Genomic DNA, 15241 nt, shown 5'->3' with positions numbered 1-15241 from the left:
CAATGATAATCTCCAGTCCCTCTTAGCTCTGAAATATTTGTTTAAAAGGAGAAATTCATAGCCCTTGGAGAGCTGAAGATACAGAAAAACTCCAATTACTGCGAAATGTTTCTCTTAAATGTTTGGTTATGATCGGGACAACCTAACTGTGCGAAAGAAACTTTCTCATTTATGAAATACCTCAAAAACGAAGGACGATCACGATTAACTGATTCACATCTACAGAACTGTGTACGCGTAGCTGCAAGCAACTTCTGCTTGGACATCACTGGAATTCTGAGTACCAAATTTCAGGGAGATCATTATTCTGATGAGTGTTTTCAAATTAATTAATTAATTTTATTAATATATTCATATTGGTCTACTAAACCTATTACATTTCATGGTGCTTGCTCACTTACTATTACACGTGGGCGGTGCTCACAATCTTCAAAAAGTTGAGAACTCCTGGTATACAGTAATTCTCGTGGAACTCGTTATGTGCCCTGCGTATTCTATTGGCGCATGCACGTGCTCTAGCCCGTATGTGCTGCAATTGACATAACTGTAATATACTGTATGATATTGGATATACATGCAATACGTACATAACAAATTTCAAATATTACAAATTAGTGAATGCTTTAATTGCCCGATCATACAAGTTGTGCCTTGAGAACCTTCATTTAGAAGTTTAAAATAGAAACACGTAACAAACGGTGTTCTCTTGTTAAAAATCTATTTCCTCCTCCGGATAATTAATTATGTAGGAAGAGGCAGGAACATATTTTGTTCCTGAGTTGCATATTAATGTTAAATCGTGAGTTGTTAAGTCATGGAATTGTCATTTGAATCGGTGATACAATGCAACATTAGTTTGGATGATTCTTCCTTTATAATGTAGACACTTAGTTTCTTCTCGGAACAATAGTTGCAAACAAATATAAATTAATTAAAAATCGTGGCAATGACATACAATTGTAATCCATCCAAACACATTAGTTACAATTTCAGCACACCAAGGCTATCGATATATGAAGCTTACAAGTAATTAATTTTGTCATGTATGGCACTCGAAGGTTAATACTGTGGATGTCGTCGAAGTCTGCAAAACAATAAGATAGTTGAGAAGTTTATACAAACGACATTGATCATTTTCTCAGACATTTTATTCTTTAAACTAAAGATTCCTTATTGCTCAGAAAACGCTAGATTTAATAGACCTGTTTTTCATCTGAAAGGGAATTGTTAATTCCTAAAGTAAAATTAGGCCTTTCGCGTCGACGTAACATACAATAGTTACAGTAATATTCATGCGATGTAAATGTCTTTCCATTCTAAAGGTAGAAAAGTGAGCCACTGAAAGTCGCCTAGTGCTACATATATCTTCGTTTGTATGTGCGTTCACCGAATTATTTTCAACTAGTAGACCGAGTTTTTACTTCTGTTATTACATAATGTCTGCAGCAGAGGCAATCGTATTAATCTTAGTCCGTTAAATTTACTACAAAAACGAATAATTAAAATATGTTTGAAGAAACGTTTCGATTATCCCACTAAATTAATTTATTCTGAATTGAATGTATTTAATATTGAACAAATTTATAAGTATACGCTGTTAAAATTTTATAATAAAAATCTTAATAAGTTTGTATTACAGACACACAATTATGACACAAGACGAAATATTAATTCAACATTAGTAGAACCTAAATGTCTCACATCTGCTGGTCTAAAGCATAGCATAAATTTTTGCCCTCGGTTGTACAATGCTTTAACTAAATTACACCCAGAACTTCTAACATGTAACCCATTAACATATAACAAGAAAATTAGAAACGTGTTAATATCTTCAATTTGATTAAATAAATTTATAGCCTATGTGTATGAATTAATCAACCTATATTATATTTGTATTCTATAATTTTGAAATATATATTAGTCCTACTTTTCACGTGCGATATTATTCTTCTCTAGTGTTAATATTATATTATATAATTCCAGTGCCGCTGTAATTATATTTTAGTTCCTATTTTATTTTACTTATTTATTTATATTATTATTATTATTTTTTTTTTATTTTAATATTATATCTGAACTGCGACCGAGCACGAACGCTGCTCATTCGGTCTCAAAATTTGTTAATACTACTGTATCTTCTTTTTATATTGCTTGTATTATTTTATTTGTATTTCTCTTTGTTTGTTTTGTAATTATATTTCTTTATTCTGTATATTTGAATTTAAATAAAATAAATAAATAAATAAATAAATAAATAATGTGGGGTAGAAATGTTATGTTTTATTTAACAACGCTCGCAACTGCAGAAGTTATATCAGCGTCGCCGAATGTGCCGGAATTTTGTCCCGCAGGATTTCTTTTATATGCCAGTAAATCTACTGACATGAGCCTGTCGCATTCAATCACACTTAAATGCCATCGACCTGGCCCGGAATCGAACCCGCAACCTTGGGCATAGAAGGCCAGCGCTATACCAACTCGCCAACCAGGTCGACTGTGGGGTAGAAATCTTTTTTGTTAGATGATGATGATGATGATGATGATGACGACGATGACGATGACGATGACGATGACGAGGAAGGAAAACAACTAATGATTAGACCGCGTGGCACGGAGAACTTGTCTTGTAGGTTAAGTATGGAGTTTTCTGTGGCGAGTACATTGAACTTCGAGGTAAACAAGACACGGACCACCGCACAGACGCACAGTGTCAGTACAAGAAATTCCTCGATACAATAAACCATACTTACGTATAGGCCATTAGTAGGCTTCGAGACTTCGGACCCAATAGAGCAGTTCAGTGGGAAATCCGCATAACGGCATACTGAGTATAGGCCTAGTGGTAAAGCGTACAGTGGGTGGGGGTACTGTAGAATGAATGCCAACAAATATGCAAAGGAAAACTCTCTGGATTTGAAGATTCTGACGAATAATTTAGTTTTCATATAAATCTATTTTCAAACTGTGTCTGAAACTATTATACGGTTAGAAAAGTCAGAGCAAGAGATGCCGAAAGCCCTCAAATTAATTGACGAAATGACAAAGAGATTTAATTAGCCACCAAGTACACCGGTTACTGAACGTGTAAAAAGAAGTGGAAATCAATTTTATGTAAAATAACGAATATGGAACATTGTATAATATAAACAGCATATTAGTAGACATAGAGTCACCCGAGAATAAAGGACTGTCTCTTAGAGACTGCAATGATGTTAAGTTTTTTCGTTTTGTTCCTATCACGTAGAGCGCAGCTTTTCACAGTAAAAACTTTGTTTGGCAGATAACCTAAAAAGGTTTAGGGCTGAGACACTGAAAATGTACCTTGTAGTACATTGCAATTCGGTACTGTAACTGCACTTCCTAAGTACGACCAATAGGATAAATGAAGAAATTAAAATTGCTACATGTTTATTTCCACCATTAACACTGTGTATAATTGAACACAAATGCTTATAAAAGACAGGAGAATAAATGCTTTTCATATTCTCTTGATATTTGAAAGACATGTTAGTTCAGAAAAGTGTGAATACAATTAATAATTATGTTAATGAAAAAAGAAGAATACGTAAACAAAACTTTAGAATTCATTACCAAAAATCAAATCACGGAATTGAAGGTTGATCCAACTGAGCAGAACCAAAAACAAATAAAACGGGCTATAAAGTCAGCCCCTGGCATAATATCAACATCAAAATCTTATAAATATATTGATCAAAATCCCAGTGTTCCTGTCTTAAAAACTCTACCAAAAACTCATAAGCCAACTCTGTCTATGAGACCAATAGTCAATAGTATGCACGCTCCGAACCACAAAATTAATAAATTCCTTTTACACTTCCTAAGAACGACTTTACCTATTGATAATAAATATACTTTGTTAAATACACAACAACTAATACAACGTTTAAGAAAATTAAAAATCAATAAACAAGATAAACTACTTTCCCTTGATATTGAAAATCTTTATACCAACATCCCCGTTGAAGAAACTATTCACATTATTACCACAAAACTATTAGAGCTCAAACTTGACCCCATTTTAGTAAAACAACTAGAAAACCTATTACATACCTCCTTACAACAAAATTATTTCACCTTCAATGAGAAAATATATAAACAGGTTAAAGGTTTAGCCATGGGTGACCCTTTATCCGGCCTTATGGCAGAAATCTTTCTACAAAATTTAGAAAATAAAAACATCCCCAACATACAAAATCAGCATAACATAAAAAATTATTCCCGATATGTAGATGATACCCTAATCATACACAATGGCACATCATCTTCTGATTCAACAGTTACTTCATTCAATAAATTACATCCTAGCCTAAAATTTACTTACGAGGAAGAAGTACAAAGAACAATCAATTTCCTTGATTTAACTATTAAAGTAAATAAATCCAAACTCACCTACAATATTTACCGAAAAGTTACTTCAGTTGATTATACTATACATAAAACTTCTAACCACCCATATTCACAAAAATTATGTAAATTTAGGTATCTCATTGACCGCTTAATAAATACCCCTTTAAGTCAAACAGCTTATACAAAAGAAAATACATAATACAACTCGCCACAAACAAACAGAAACACAATTGAAAACTATATCCGAAATAGAATCAAGAAACTAGGAAATAAAAATAAAACTTTCACCACATTACAACCCACAAACCCAAAAAGAGATATAATTAGATACCCAATGACATATTTTGGAAAAATTAATAATCATTTAACTTCATTTTTTAAAAAAGAAAATATACATATCACTTTCAGAACTAACAATAAAATAAATAGCATCATTCCCAACAAATTGCGCAAAACGAATAAATTCTCACAAAGTGGTATTTATCAACTACAATGTAAAAATTGCAATAGAAAATACATAGGACAAACCAAACGAAATTTCCACATTAGATTTAAAGAACATAAATCAGACATCCATAATAACAGGAATAGATCTAAATTTGCTACTCATCTTATTGATTCAGGCCACGAAATTAATAGTATACAAAACACCTTAAAATTTTTAAAAGTAATAAATAATTCACACCTTATCAACACTGCAGAAGAGTTTTTTATTGTAAAAAATCAAGACCCTAATAATCCATTATTAAATGAGCAAATACCAAATTTACGTAATCCCCTATATCACTTAAAAAAATAACATGTTATCGAATAGTCACTCCTGGCATTCCCTCAGTTATCTGTCCATGCATCGTCACTCAATCTAAAACATGTAACGTCGGGTAAAAAACACGCCCCCTTGTCTGGAAGCAAACAACTGAACAACTATGTAAGTACAAATATAATAAACTTTTAATAAACGCTGATATCAGCTCTCACAACCTTTTCAAAATTAATAATAACCTATTAACTAAAATATTTTCAGACAACTATGGCATTCACCACGACGAATTAGACTGCGTGCTCTCCCACCAACAGCATTTGCATCACAGCTTCTCCATCTCTTTTAAATTTATACATTATATTTAACATTTTAACATAGTTAATATCAAACGGTACAATTCAATTTTAATGATACGATCTAATGAGAATACTTAGCCTTTAATTGTATAAGGTTAATATCATGCTGTGCCTTCTCCTTGCCTCTTATATACATACGAGAATCTAGCATCAGTGTTCAGCTTTACCATGTACAGTTTACCTCAAGAGGCACGAAATTTATATAAATGTCAATACCAGTACTTGCATTACTTATTATGTTATTAATTGCTAGATTAACTTATCACCTAATTTTAAAAATTGTTTGCATCTCATGCACCTGAAGATGACTTTTTAAAGTCGAAAATATTAGTGACTTCGTATTGAATATTGTGATGTAACAGATTATCTGACCTCACAAATTGAAAAGTGTATTTGACTGAAAATTTATTATATATAATTATTAATTCTCTTGATATTGTCATTGTGTAATGTATATTTACTTTGAGAATGTACATATGTGTGTGGTTCCCCATACTACCGTACTCTACTCTAAATAGCAACGTTGTTACCTCAACACATCTCTATCTTTCACTACCTGCAGCGAGTCAACAACCTATAGTACATGCACAGCAAAATTATTGTATCGGGTCCAAAGTCTCGAAGCCTGGCCATTAGTTATCTAGTGAAATCTACCTGCTCGTAAGGGGAAGAAGAAAGTGGGCTGAAAAACTTTCTCCCTCGCTTCGCTTCTATTTGTAGCAAGCTACGTAGCTCACTTACCCTCATCACAAGGTTCTTACTGTAAGCTACGGCGCACGCAAATATTTGATTTCACGAGATAACGAATGACCTACACTTAGTTCATATGATCTTCGACTTCTTAGCGGTGCCAATATCATGATCTTAATAATAGGCCTAAGGAATTGCAATGTACATATTATTACGTAGATTGTCAAAAGAAAAACTTGTGCATTTTATCATTTTGACAGTTTTTATAATGCAAGAAGCTTCTTTCGACATCGCTAGATGTGACTGAAGCGTAAGTGAAAAGTTCCACATTGTCATTTGCGATTTCGTTCTCTTTTTTTTTTTTAGTGGGTTATTTTACGACACTGTATCAACATCCCAGGTTATTTAGCGTCTGAATGAAGAGAAGATGATAATGACGGTGAAATGAGTTCGGGGTCCAGCACTGATAGTTACCCAGCATTTGCCCATAATAGGTTGAGGGAAAACTCCGGAAAAACCTCAACTAGGTAACTTGTCCCGGCCGGAATTCGAACCTGGGCCATCTGGTTTCGCGGTCAGACCGTTACTCCACACAGGTGTGGACTTTTTTCTCTTCTTCCACCAAATTGCACAACATTACATAGCAACTTTTTTTTATAGTAACACTGTTATCAGTAATCGATGATTAAGAAGTAAAACCTAGTATCTGAAAAATGTCATGTTTAAACAAACTACTGTTTTCAAATCAAATTTTCTGAAAATGGACAAAATTTTTATATATTTTTCTGCTCTGCAAGATCTTCTTTTCTAGAGCAAAATATTAGTCAACTATCCAATTCTGTGAACATAATAATAATGTTATTCTAAATAATGTAGTTAAATTAAATGACCATTTTAGTAGATACGACGCGACATATCGCTTCTTAGCCATTAATATGGTCCTTGCGGTACCTTCATAATTGTTTTCGATACTTTCGAAATTATTTTAATACCTTCGGATATTTCTAGGCCAGCGAATCCGGTTGCGTTACAGCTTGTGGAAAGTTTCCATAATTGGTCTTTATGAATTGCATATTTTCATAAATATTTTCTGAAATCAGAGATTTTGTCGGAAGCTGAATCTTTACCATTTAATGCATGAACAACTCGTGTGACTTCATTGTAATGTTCTGCGAAATAAAGACAGCTTACTCTGAATGTCTTGCGTTCGATGCTCAGTACTGTACTTGGGGGGGGGGGAGAGGGGAGGGCTTACATCATACAGACATCTCCAGAGCACAGGTACTTGAATCATCGTATTAGGACTCAGAGTTACGCGGTCTACTAATGATACTCTAGAGCGCGATTCTTTGGAGCAGTAAATACACTATGCGTGCTCAAAGTCTGTAGACCACATGTCTCACTCCGTATATCACTGCTCTATTGAGAGAACCTGGAACAATGTTGTAGGGGGAAAACCAAGTATACCTCTTTATAAAGGGGGGGGGGGAGAATCGGAGAATACAATTTGAAGAAATTTTTTGAATTGGCAAGACAGTTGGCTAATGATTTAGAGTGTGTTGAACATCGCAATGCTCGATAGTACAGAGAAAGTTACCTACATAGGTGTAGCTGCAAATAATAAAACAAACAGTAGGCCTAACACATGAAACATACAGTTTGAAATATAGCGTAAAATGTTCCGGTTTACTAATAGGCCTAGTAGAATAACACGTTGTCGTTAAAGAAGAAAAGTTAGACACGTTACATCTTACCAGCAGATTGGTGTCGTTTACTGTGAACTGTGTGCTGTATTATCCTTGAAAATTTTTTGAGGAATTCTGCACATTCTCTACAAAAACATGTACGTACATTCAGTATTGAACGTAGAATACACAACTTTTGTTTTGTACTCTGATTAAATATCAATAGGCGTAGGTAATTGCGAAGTTTGGAAGTTAGAAAAGACTGCGTCTACCGGTTTTCTTTCAAACAGTCCTATAAAAGGCTGCTGAAATAGAGCATTTAAATTATTTTCAGAATCTATTTTTGTACCTGACATTTCACATTCGAAAACTGTAATTTTTAAAAATTAATCTCTCTTTACAGCACTCACCCGTGTATGATTTTGTAAAGAAGTTTCTGCCTGATTTTTTTGTTAATGCACAGAATTACAGCATAAGTCTAGTATGATCGGTTACTTTATTTTTATTTCTTCAAACGACTGAAATAAGCACTAACTTCATAACTGTGTCGTGTTTCATACTAATCTAGTACGAATAAACTACCTGCTTTAATGCAGCTAATCTTAACAACAGATATTGCAACCTTTACTCATATGACGTAAACGTGATAAGAAAATTTAAGTCCTTACCTTTCCTGAACCACCAAACAAGATGATTGGAGGCTTCTGCAAGACATCTGTTCACATTAGGATCGCTTCTGTGGCAGGGATGGATAAAGTACGCTGCAAAAACAAGATTTAATTAGAAATATATTTTCATAAATTATACAGGGACATCATTTTATTTTACTTCAATTTTTATTGTACCTGAGTTTCTGAATGTACTTCACTCCCACCTCTTCTACTAATGAAGTTCAACCGTCAACAACACAGATCCAAGACCCCGCATATACAGTCACAGTAACCTTACGGTCGTAGTAAACAGTACGTTCCAAAAATATGTTCGCGTTTTCCAGTGACGAAAGAGCTTTCAATATTGCATCATTTTCCATTTACCTACGTCGCATCCCGGTTTCCCCCTCCTGCTTCTATTCACCTCTCTATAAATGCTAGTGGCTGGGCTGTCTTTGCTCTTTTTTGAGAACATCAATTTCTATTAGGAATTGGACGTCTACGTAATATTATACCCATAAAATTGTTTAAAATAACTTAAATAAAAGGGCCTCGTTAAGTAATTAACTGTCACGTGATTTCCTCCCTTTCTACGACGCTGCGACGTAACCACTTGGACGGGCAGTAGATAGCATGTCTGAGTAATTTTATCTTTTCGGATCGGGCAGAAGTGAAGATTGAATTTACAGTACGTAAGGTACTCTTTTATAGACTAGGTACAGAATTATTTCAACATGAGTTACTGATACGAAGTACGAACCTGGTAATTGGTATTACTACAATAGTCTATAGTGCGATAATATGCACATTAGAACTGAAGCCTGTATCGAAATGAACGGCCACCATTTTCAAAAAATGTGTCTAAATATCCATGTTATGATTATTTTTCAATTTAACTTCATTCTCTATAGTGTACGCTAATGTGCTGTAGACAGTATAATATACACTGCATAATGAATACGTCCGCATGGACAGCTCAGTTCGTAAGTAAAAACACTCATTGTTAATACTGTACTGTATTTTGATTAAACAAAAACCTAATGAAAATTATCAAACTCAAAATCGCGATATTTCCTAGTTTACGTAAATGGATGAACTACTTTTCTTCCCTCCTATACCTAGTAAAGTGACTTTTTTGTATATTACGGCAGTATCATCGAACTCCAGTCGTGGAAGGGAGTAGGAAACTGTGTTTCCTGTTCTTAATCGTTGATCAAAAGGTATAGCCAGGTTAATATTAGAAATGTTAGTAAAAATAAGATGATGTCCCTGTATTACATATTATATTTAACCATTATTTTCAATAATGATGTACAATATTTTCATATTTTCTTTAACTATTTCTATGTAGATCCAACTCTTCACTAAATAAATTTGGTGAAAGTGACTAGTTACTTGCAAATTAACAAATTCGACGACTTAACTATTGCATTTTAATGTGCAAGTCTACCTTCTGTGTTCTTCAAAGAATTATAATAGTCATTTTACAAGGATTGTAGCCTATTGTATTTTGAATCATATTTCTGTAATTAGTAGTCCATGGCATATGAGTGAACTCTAAGCACTTTCTACCGGTCTTTGTTTGCACATAGGATATTGGCTATGCATAAATATGTCTACTTTCGCAGACGAGCATCACTTGGAGCAGTAAAATACAAGGCAAGGCATCGCGAAGATTTTTTTTTAATCTTTTGCAGAACGCAAAACGCTAACGAGGACACCAAACCAATCCCCTTTCCAATGATGCCATAGAATATATGAGAAGAAATGGAGTGTAGTCTGTAGAATGCAACATTTTTTAAGGACGAGCCTTCATTTATTTTAAATTCTAGGCCTACACTTTCCACTGTGTGTGTGTGTGTGTGTGTGTGTGTGTGTGTGTGTGTCACTTGCCTTTATATTAATAAGAATATCCATTGGAACACAGTTCATCATTTGGGCGTAGGTCCTAATCCACTTGATCTTCTAGATAGGATTTCGGTTGAGAATATATTACCATTTTGTGTTTTTGATTTCAAATAAAGGCCCATTAAATTGTTACTAAAATTTATTGTGTATGATGTGCACTATTTCGGGACAAACTGACTTGTAGGAAATTTAAGGAAAAATAGCTGTATAGAAACTGCATGCCATAATTAGACTACATATTCGTTATCAGAAATTCTGGAAACTTGTATCTCCGTGAAAATTTTGGAATCTATATTTTTGCAGCATTTACAATACTTTTCTCTTATTCAAAGAAAAATAGAGAAGGTAAACATGCGAATTCTAAATGAGGCACCAGAACAAAGTCAAAAGGATAGCAATGGCAAAGGAAGTTTTTAATAAAAAAGGAGCATCTTCTGCGGACCTCTGGAAAAGGAATTTAGGAAGAAACTAGTGCAGTGCTTTGTGTGGAGTGTGACAGTGTATGGGGCCAAAACATGGACATTACGACGCAGTAAAGAGAAGCGACTAGAAGCATTTTAATTGTAGATATGGAGAATAATGGAGCGTGTGAAATGGGCAGACAGCATGAGAAATGAAGTTGTACAAGGAAGAATGGGAGAAGAAAGAATAACGCTGAAACTGGTCAGGAAGAGAAAAAGGAATTGGCTATTGAAGAATGTACTGGAAGGAATGGTGAACGGGAGAAAAGTTCAGGGCAGAAGAAGATCGTCGTTGTTTCTGCAATAACTCCTATGTGACATATTTATCGATTTTCAGATTTTTGCTCTATTAAAAAACTTAAAAAGTGATACAACAAATAATAAAATCTCCTATATGTAATTATATTTCTTTCTTTCGAAAATGTAATAATTCACAGTCTCCTATGTACGGCTGCCATAGGATGAATAAATGTGTTTTACCTTCCTACTGAAGAATTTCATATTTTGCACATAGGAGTTACTGCAGGATCAACGACGAGGTCCACACCTGTGGAGTAACGGTCAGCGCGTCTGGCCGCGAAACCAGATGGCCCGGGTTCGAATCCCGGTCCGGGCAAGTCACCTGGTTGAGGTTTTTTCCGGCGTTCTCCCTCAACGCAATACGAGCAAATGCTGGGTAACTTTCGGTGCTGGACCCCGGACTCATTTCACCGGCATTATCACCTTCATTTCATTCAGACGCTAAATAACCTATATGTTGATAAAACGTCGTAAAATAACCCAATAAAAATAAAAATCAACGACGAGATATCAAATGATGGACAACATTAAAATACATGGATCGTATGCAGCGACTAGGAGGAAGGCACAAAATATGGAAGATTGGAGAAAGCCGGCTTAGGAGTGAAAGACCTGCCCTTGGGTAGGAAACTATGAATGCAATACAATATTTCTATACTTTGTATAATAAGAAAGCAAAATATAATGCAAAGTAAGACTAATAAACAAATGAAACATGAGCGGAAAATAAAAGAATATAGTGAAAATTGTAACAAAGGAGCAGAATACAAGAAAAATGAAGATTCATTCATTAAATAGTAAGGATCTTGAAGGACGTAACATGTTACGTGTTACTGGTATGTTTATTTGTGAAAACTCTCATGGCCGGTTTCACCAAGCTTCTTTAAATCAGCACAAACGACTTGTCAACAAATGGATCGTTTAATTTTAACGGAATCTTTAAAAGTTTACTATTTCACCAAGCCTCGTATCTTTAAAATTAACAGGCGTTTACTAACGAGGGGATTTTGTACTTGTATCTTGCATGTTTTGTTTTTCATACGACCATGGCTTCGAAATCGCGAATTTCATTGGTTACATATGATCATGGCTGACTTTGTTTGGCATGAGGAAACAATCATAGGCAAACGGGTAAGAGGCAGTAATTTTAATAACATCTTCCTAAATACAGCATGTTGTCATACCGCAATTAAAAAAAAAAAGACAGCTGCTTCCAAATGTAAATAATAGGAATATAGAGCAGTTAAATTGTAGCTTCTAAAGGAAATCTGAGAAAATTTAGCGGACTACAAGGTCGACAGCTTAAAAATTGATGCCACAATGAATTATATACAAAGCATTCTAAGCAGTTATATTAGGCCTAAATTTAGGACGGGAAATCGCCTCTTCCATAAATTGCATACTACTTTTCCACTGTATTTCATGCAGATTTATTAGTACCCTGTAACAATTTTGCCATACTTGTGTGGCAGGATTCAGGAGAGATGTCATTAAATTGGATTTTAAGGGGTATCCATTGTCTCCTAAAAGAAAATCTCTTTGCACCCTTTTCATTTAAAAGGCATCCTCCTTTGGAATGTTGTGCTATCCGTGTAGACCGTAACATTATCTTAAACCGAGAAGAATCTGTAGGAGAGGCGTTAAGTGGGTGATTCCTATCTGTCGTATTCTAACCTATTACAATTTCAATAAACTAGCGCTGAGGTAGTTCTGAGGTAGAAGTGAAAATCGTTGAACTTATAAGGGATTTTTTTGTGGTAATGCAGTTGATCGTATATGCAAGGCATAACAAAAAATTAAACTAATCAAACATAACCTGTCACAGATTCGTATGTGCAAGGTGTAGGCTATAAGCAAAGTACGAAGGAAACTACCTCAGCGCTAGTTTAGCCACAATTTTTCTATGCGGAGTGTTACATAGGCCTATGAAATTGTTTGAATATTGAAGGAAAAATAGGATCTTCTATTGCAGAATCTTTTGGCTATATTACTGCCAGGATATACGATTGGAACATGTACACAATCTATGTTGTCTATGACAACATAAAATTTAGCTATAAGCTTATTAGGCCTATAGAAATAATGACTATTGTAATGTTGGTAATACGTCTGATAATTTATTCACATATCTAGACAATACAGCTTTTGATACCCCGTTCATATCATCAATTACTATTTCAAAACTTCCCGCAACATTATTTTAAAACGAGAAGAATCTGTTGAAGAGGCGTTAAGTGGGTGATTTCTGTCGTATTCTAACCTATACAGTATACTGGTATTCAGTTTCTTCTAGAACATTCTTACTACTGATTTCCTTAATGTGTAGCTTTCGTGGAATTCTTTATCACTTAAATCTTCAAATGATTATTCCGAGTGTTATTACAACATATAAGTTCGTCGTTATGTTGAAGTTCTAAATAAAGAACTTCATCATCGAATAATTACGTCCGCCATGTTGTTGACTTCTTAACGCATCGTTACTGTTTTAACGCGACGAATAGGTTCTAATAAATTAACGATGAATTTAAAGATGCGTTAGCAATAATGATACTTGGTGAAACACAAAAACTGACTAACGTGTCATTAAATTATTTAACGAGACGTTATAATGATAACGAAGGTTGGTGAAACCGGCCATCAGATTTATAAGTTAGTCGTGACGGAAATCGCACGCAATGCATTGCCCTCTAGGCTGCTCTTCCTTCATCGAGGTTTGCAGTCAGCATGCACAAGGATGTGAAACCAGTCGTGACGTCACCTGTCAGCCGTGCAGTTTGTCCCAGTGACCTCTGTAGAAAGCGGTGGGCACACGCACAAGTGGCGTTGCTCTAACGTAAGAGTCAAGGTCTCGGACAACTGGGCGAGTTATATTCGAGCAGGATTGTATTACTCCCGCGCAAAATTGGAATAGCTTCTATTTTAAACCACCAGAACTCCCGTAGGGTTTATTCAGTATGTATGTTGGACTATTTTCTACATACATTGTATTAGCTAAAACTTCCGACCACACGAGACCTCCCACCCCCGCATCTCGGCATGTGGTAGCTATTAGGTTACTACCATTTTTGATTTTCCCTTCAAAATTCACTAATGTTCCTTTATAGGGAACGGAGAAATCGGAGTGAGACAAATGATCAACAGGCTTGGAGATCACATATGCATTCATTACATGAGACCGATATTCGATTTCAGGCTGATTATGTAACTTACGACTTGTAACAAACGGAGAGGACTTTAGCTAGATTATTTTACAAAAAACTTAGTATGTTTCTCCTGTCAATTCTCATTCCATTATTTTCCCGTCATAGCCATCTCTCAGACCTAAAGTCAGATTTTCTTAAACGGCAAGGTAATAAAAGAGGAGAAAACGAGTACAATAGGCCTTACTTACAAATGGTTTATAAGGAACCCACAGGTTCATATCCGCCTTTACATAAGCCCGCCATCGGTCCCTATCCTGTACAAGATTAATCCAGTCTCTATCATCATATCCCACCCCCCTCAAATCCATTTTAATATTATCCTCACATCTACGTCTCTGCCTCCTCAAAGGTCTTATTCCCTGCGGTCTTCCAAGTAACATTCTATATGGATTTCTGGATTCGTCCATACGTGCTACATGCCCTGACCATCTCAAACGTCCGGATTTAATGTTCCTAATTATGTCAGGTGAAGAATACAGTGCGTGGAGTTCTGATTTGTGTAACTTTCCCCACTCTCCTGTAACTTCATCCCTCTTAGCCCCAAACATTTTCCTAATAACCTTATCTCAAACATCCTTAATCTCTGTTCCTCAAAGTGAGAATCCACCTTTCACAACCATACAGAACAATCGGTAATATAACTGTTTTGTAAATTCTATCTTTCAGGTTTTTTTTTTGTACAGGAGACTAGATGACAAAAGCTTTTCAACCAAATAATAACAGCATTTCCCATATTTATTCTGCGTTTAATTTCCTCCCGGGTGGCATTTATATTTGTTACTTTGCTGCAAGATAATTGAATTTTTCCTCCTCTTCGAAGGATAAATCTCCAATTTTTATATTTCCATTTCGTACAA

At 35.0% G+C, this 15241-nt stretch overlaps 2 protein-coding genes across 2 annotated transcripts in view; one reads left to right on the top strand and one right to left on the bottom strand.

Moving 5' to 3' along the window:
• Positions 1 to 15241, top strand: part of Jhbp16 (Juvenile hormone binding protein 16) — a 266710-nt gene that overhangs the window by 1676 nt on the left and 249793 nt on the right. The gene's annotated exons all lie outside the window — the stretch shown is intronic.
• Positions 1 to 15241, bottom strand: part of Jhbp2 (Juvenile hormone binding protein 2) — a 68091-nt gene that overhangs the window by 40515 nt on the left and 12335 nt on the right. Inside the window, exon 3 of the mRNA XM_069826253.1 lies at positions 8531 to 8623. Within this exon, the coding sequence (XP_069682354.1) occupies positions 8531 to 8623 (93 nt within the window). The remainder of the gene's footprint in view (positions 1 to 8530; positions 8624 to 15241) is intronic.

This window comes from Periplaneta americana, chromosome 5 (assembly GCF_040183065.1).
Source record: "Periplaneta americana isolate PAMFEO1 chromosome 5, P.americana_PAMFEO1_priV1, whole genome shotgun sequence".
NCBI lineage: Eukaryota > Metazoa > Arthropoda > Insecta > Blattodea > Blattidae > Periplaneta > Periplaneta americana.
This window is presented reverse-complemented; position numbering and strand designations above follow the sequence as displayed.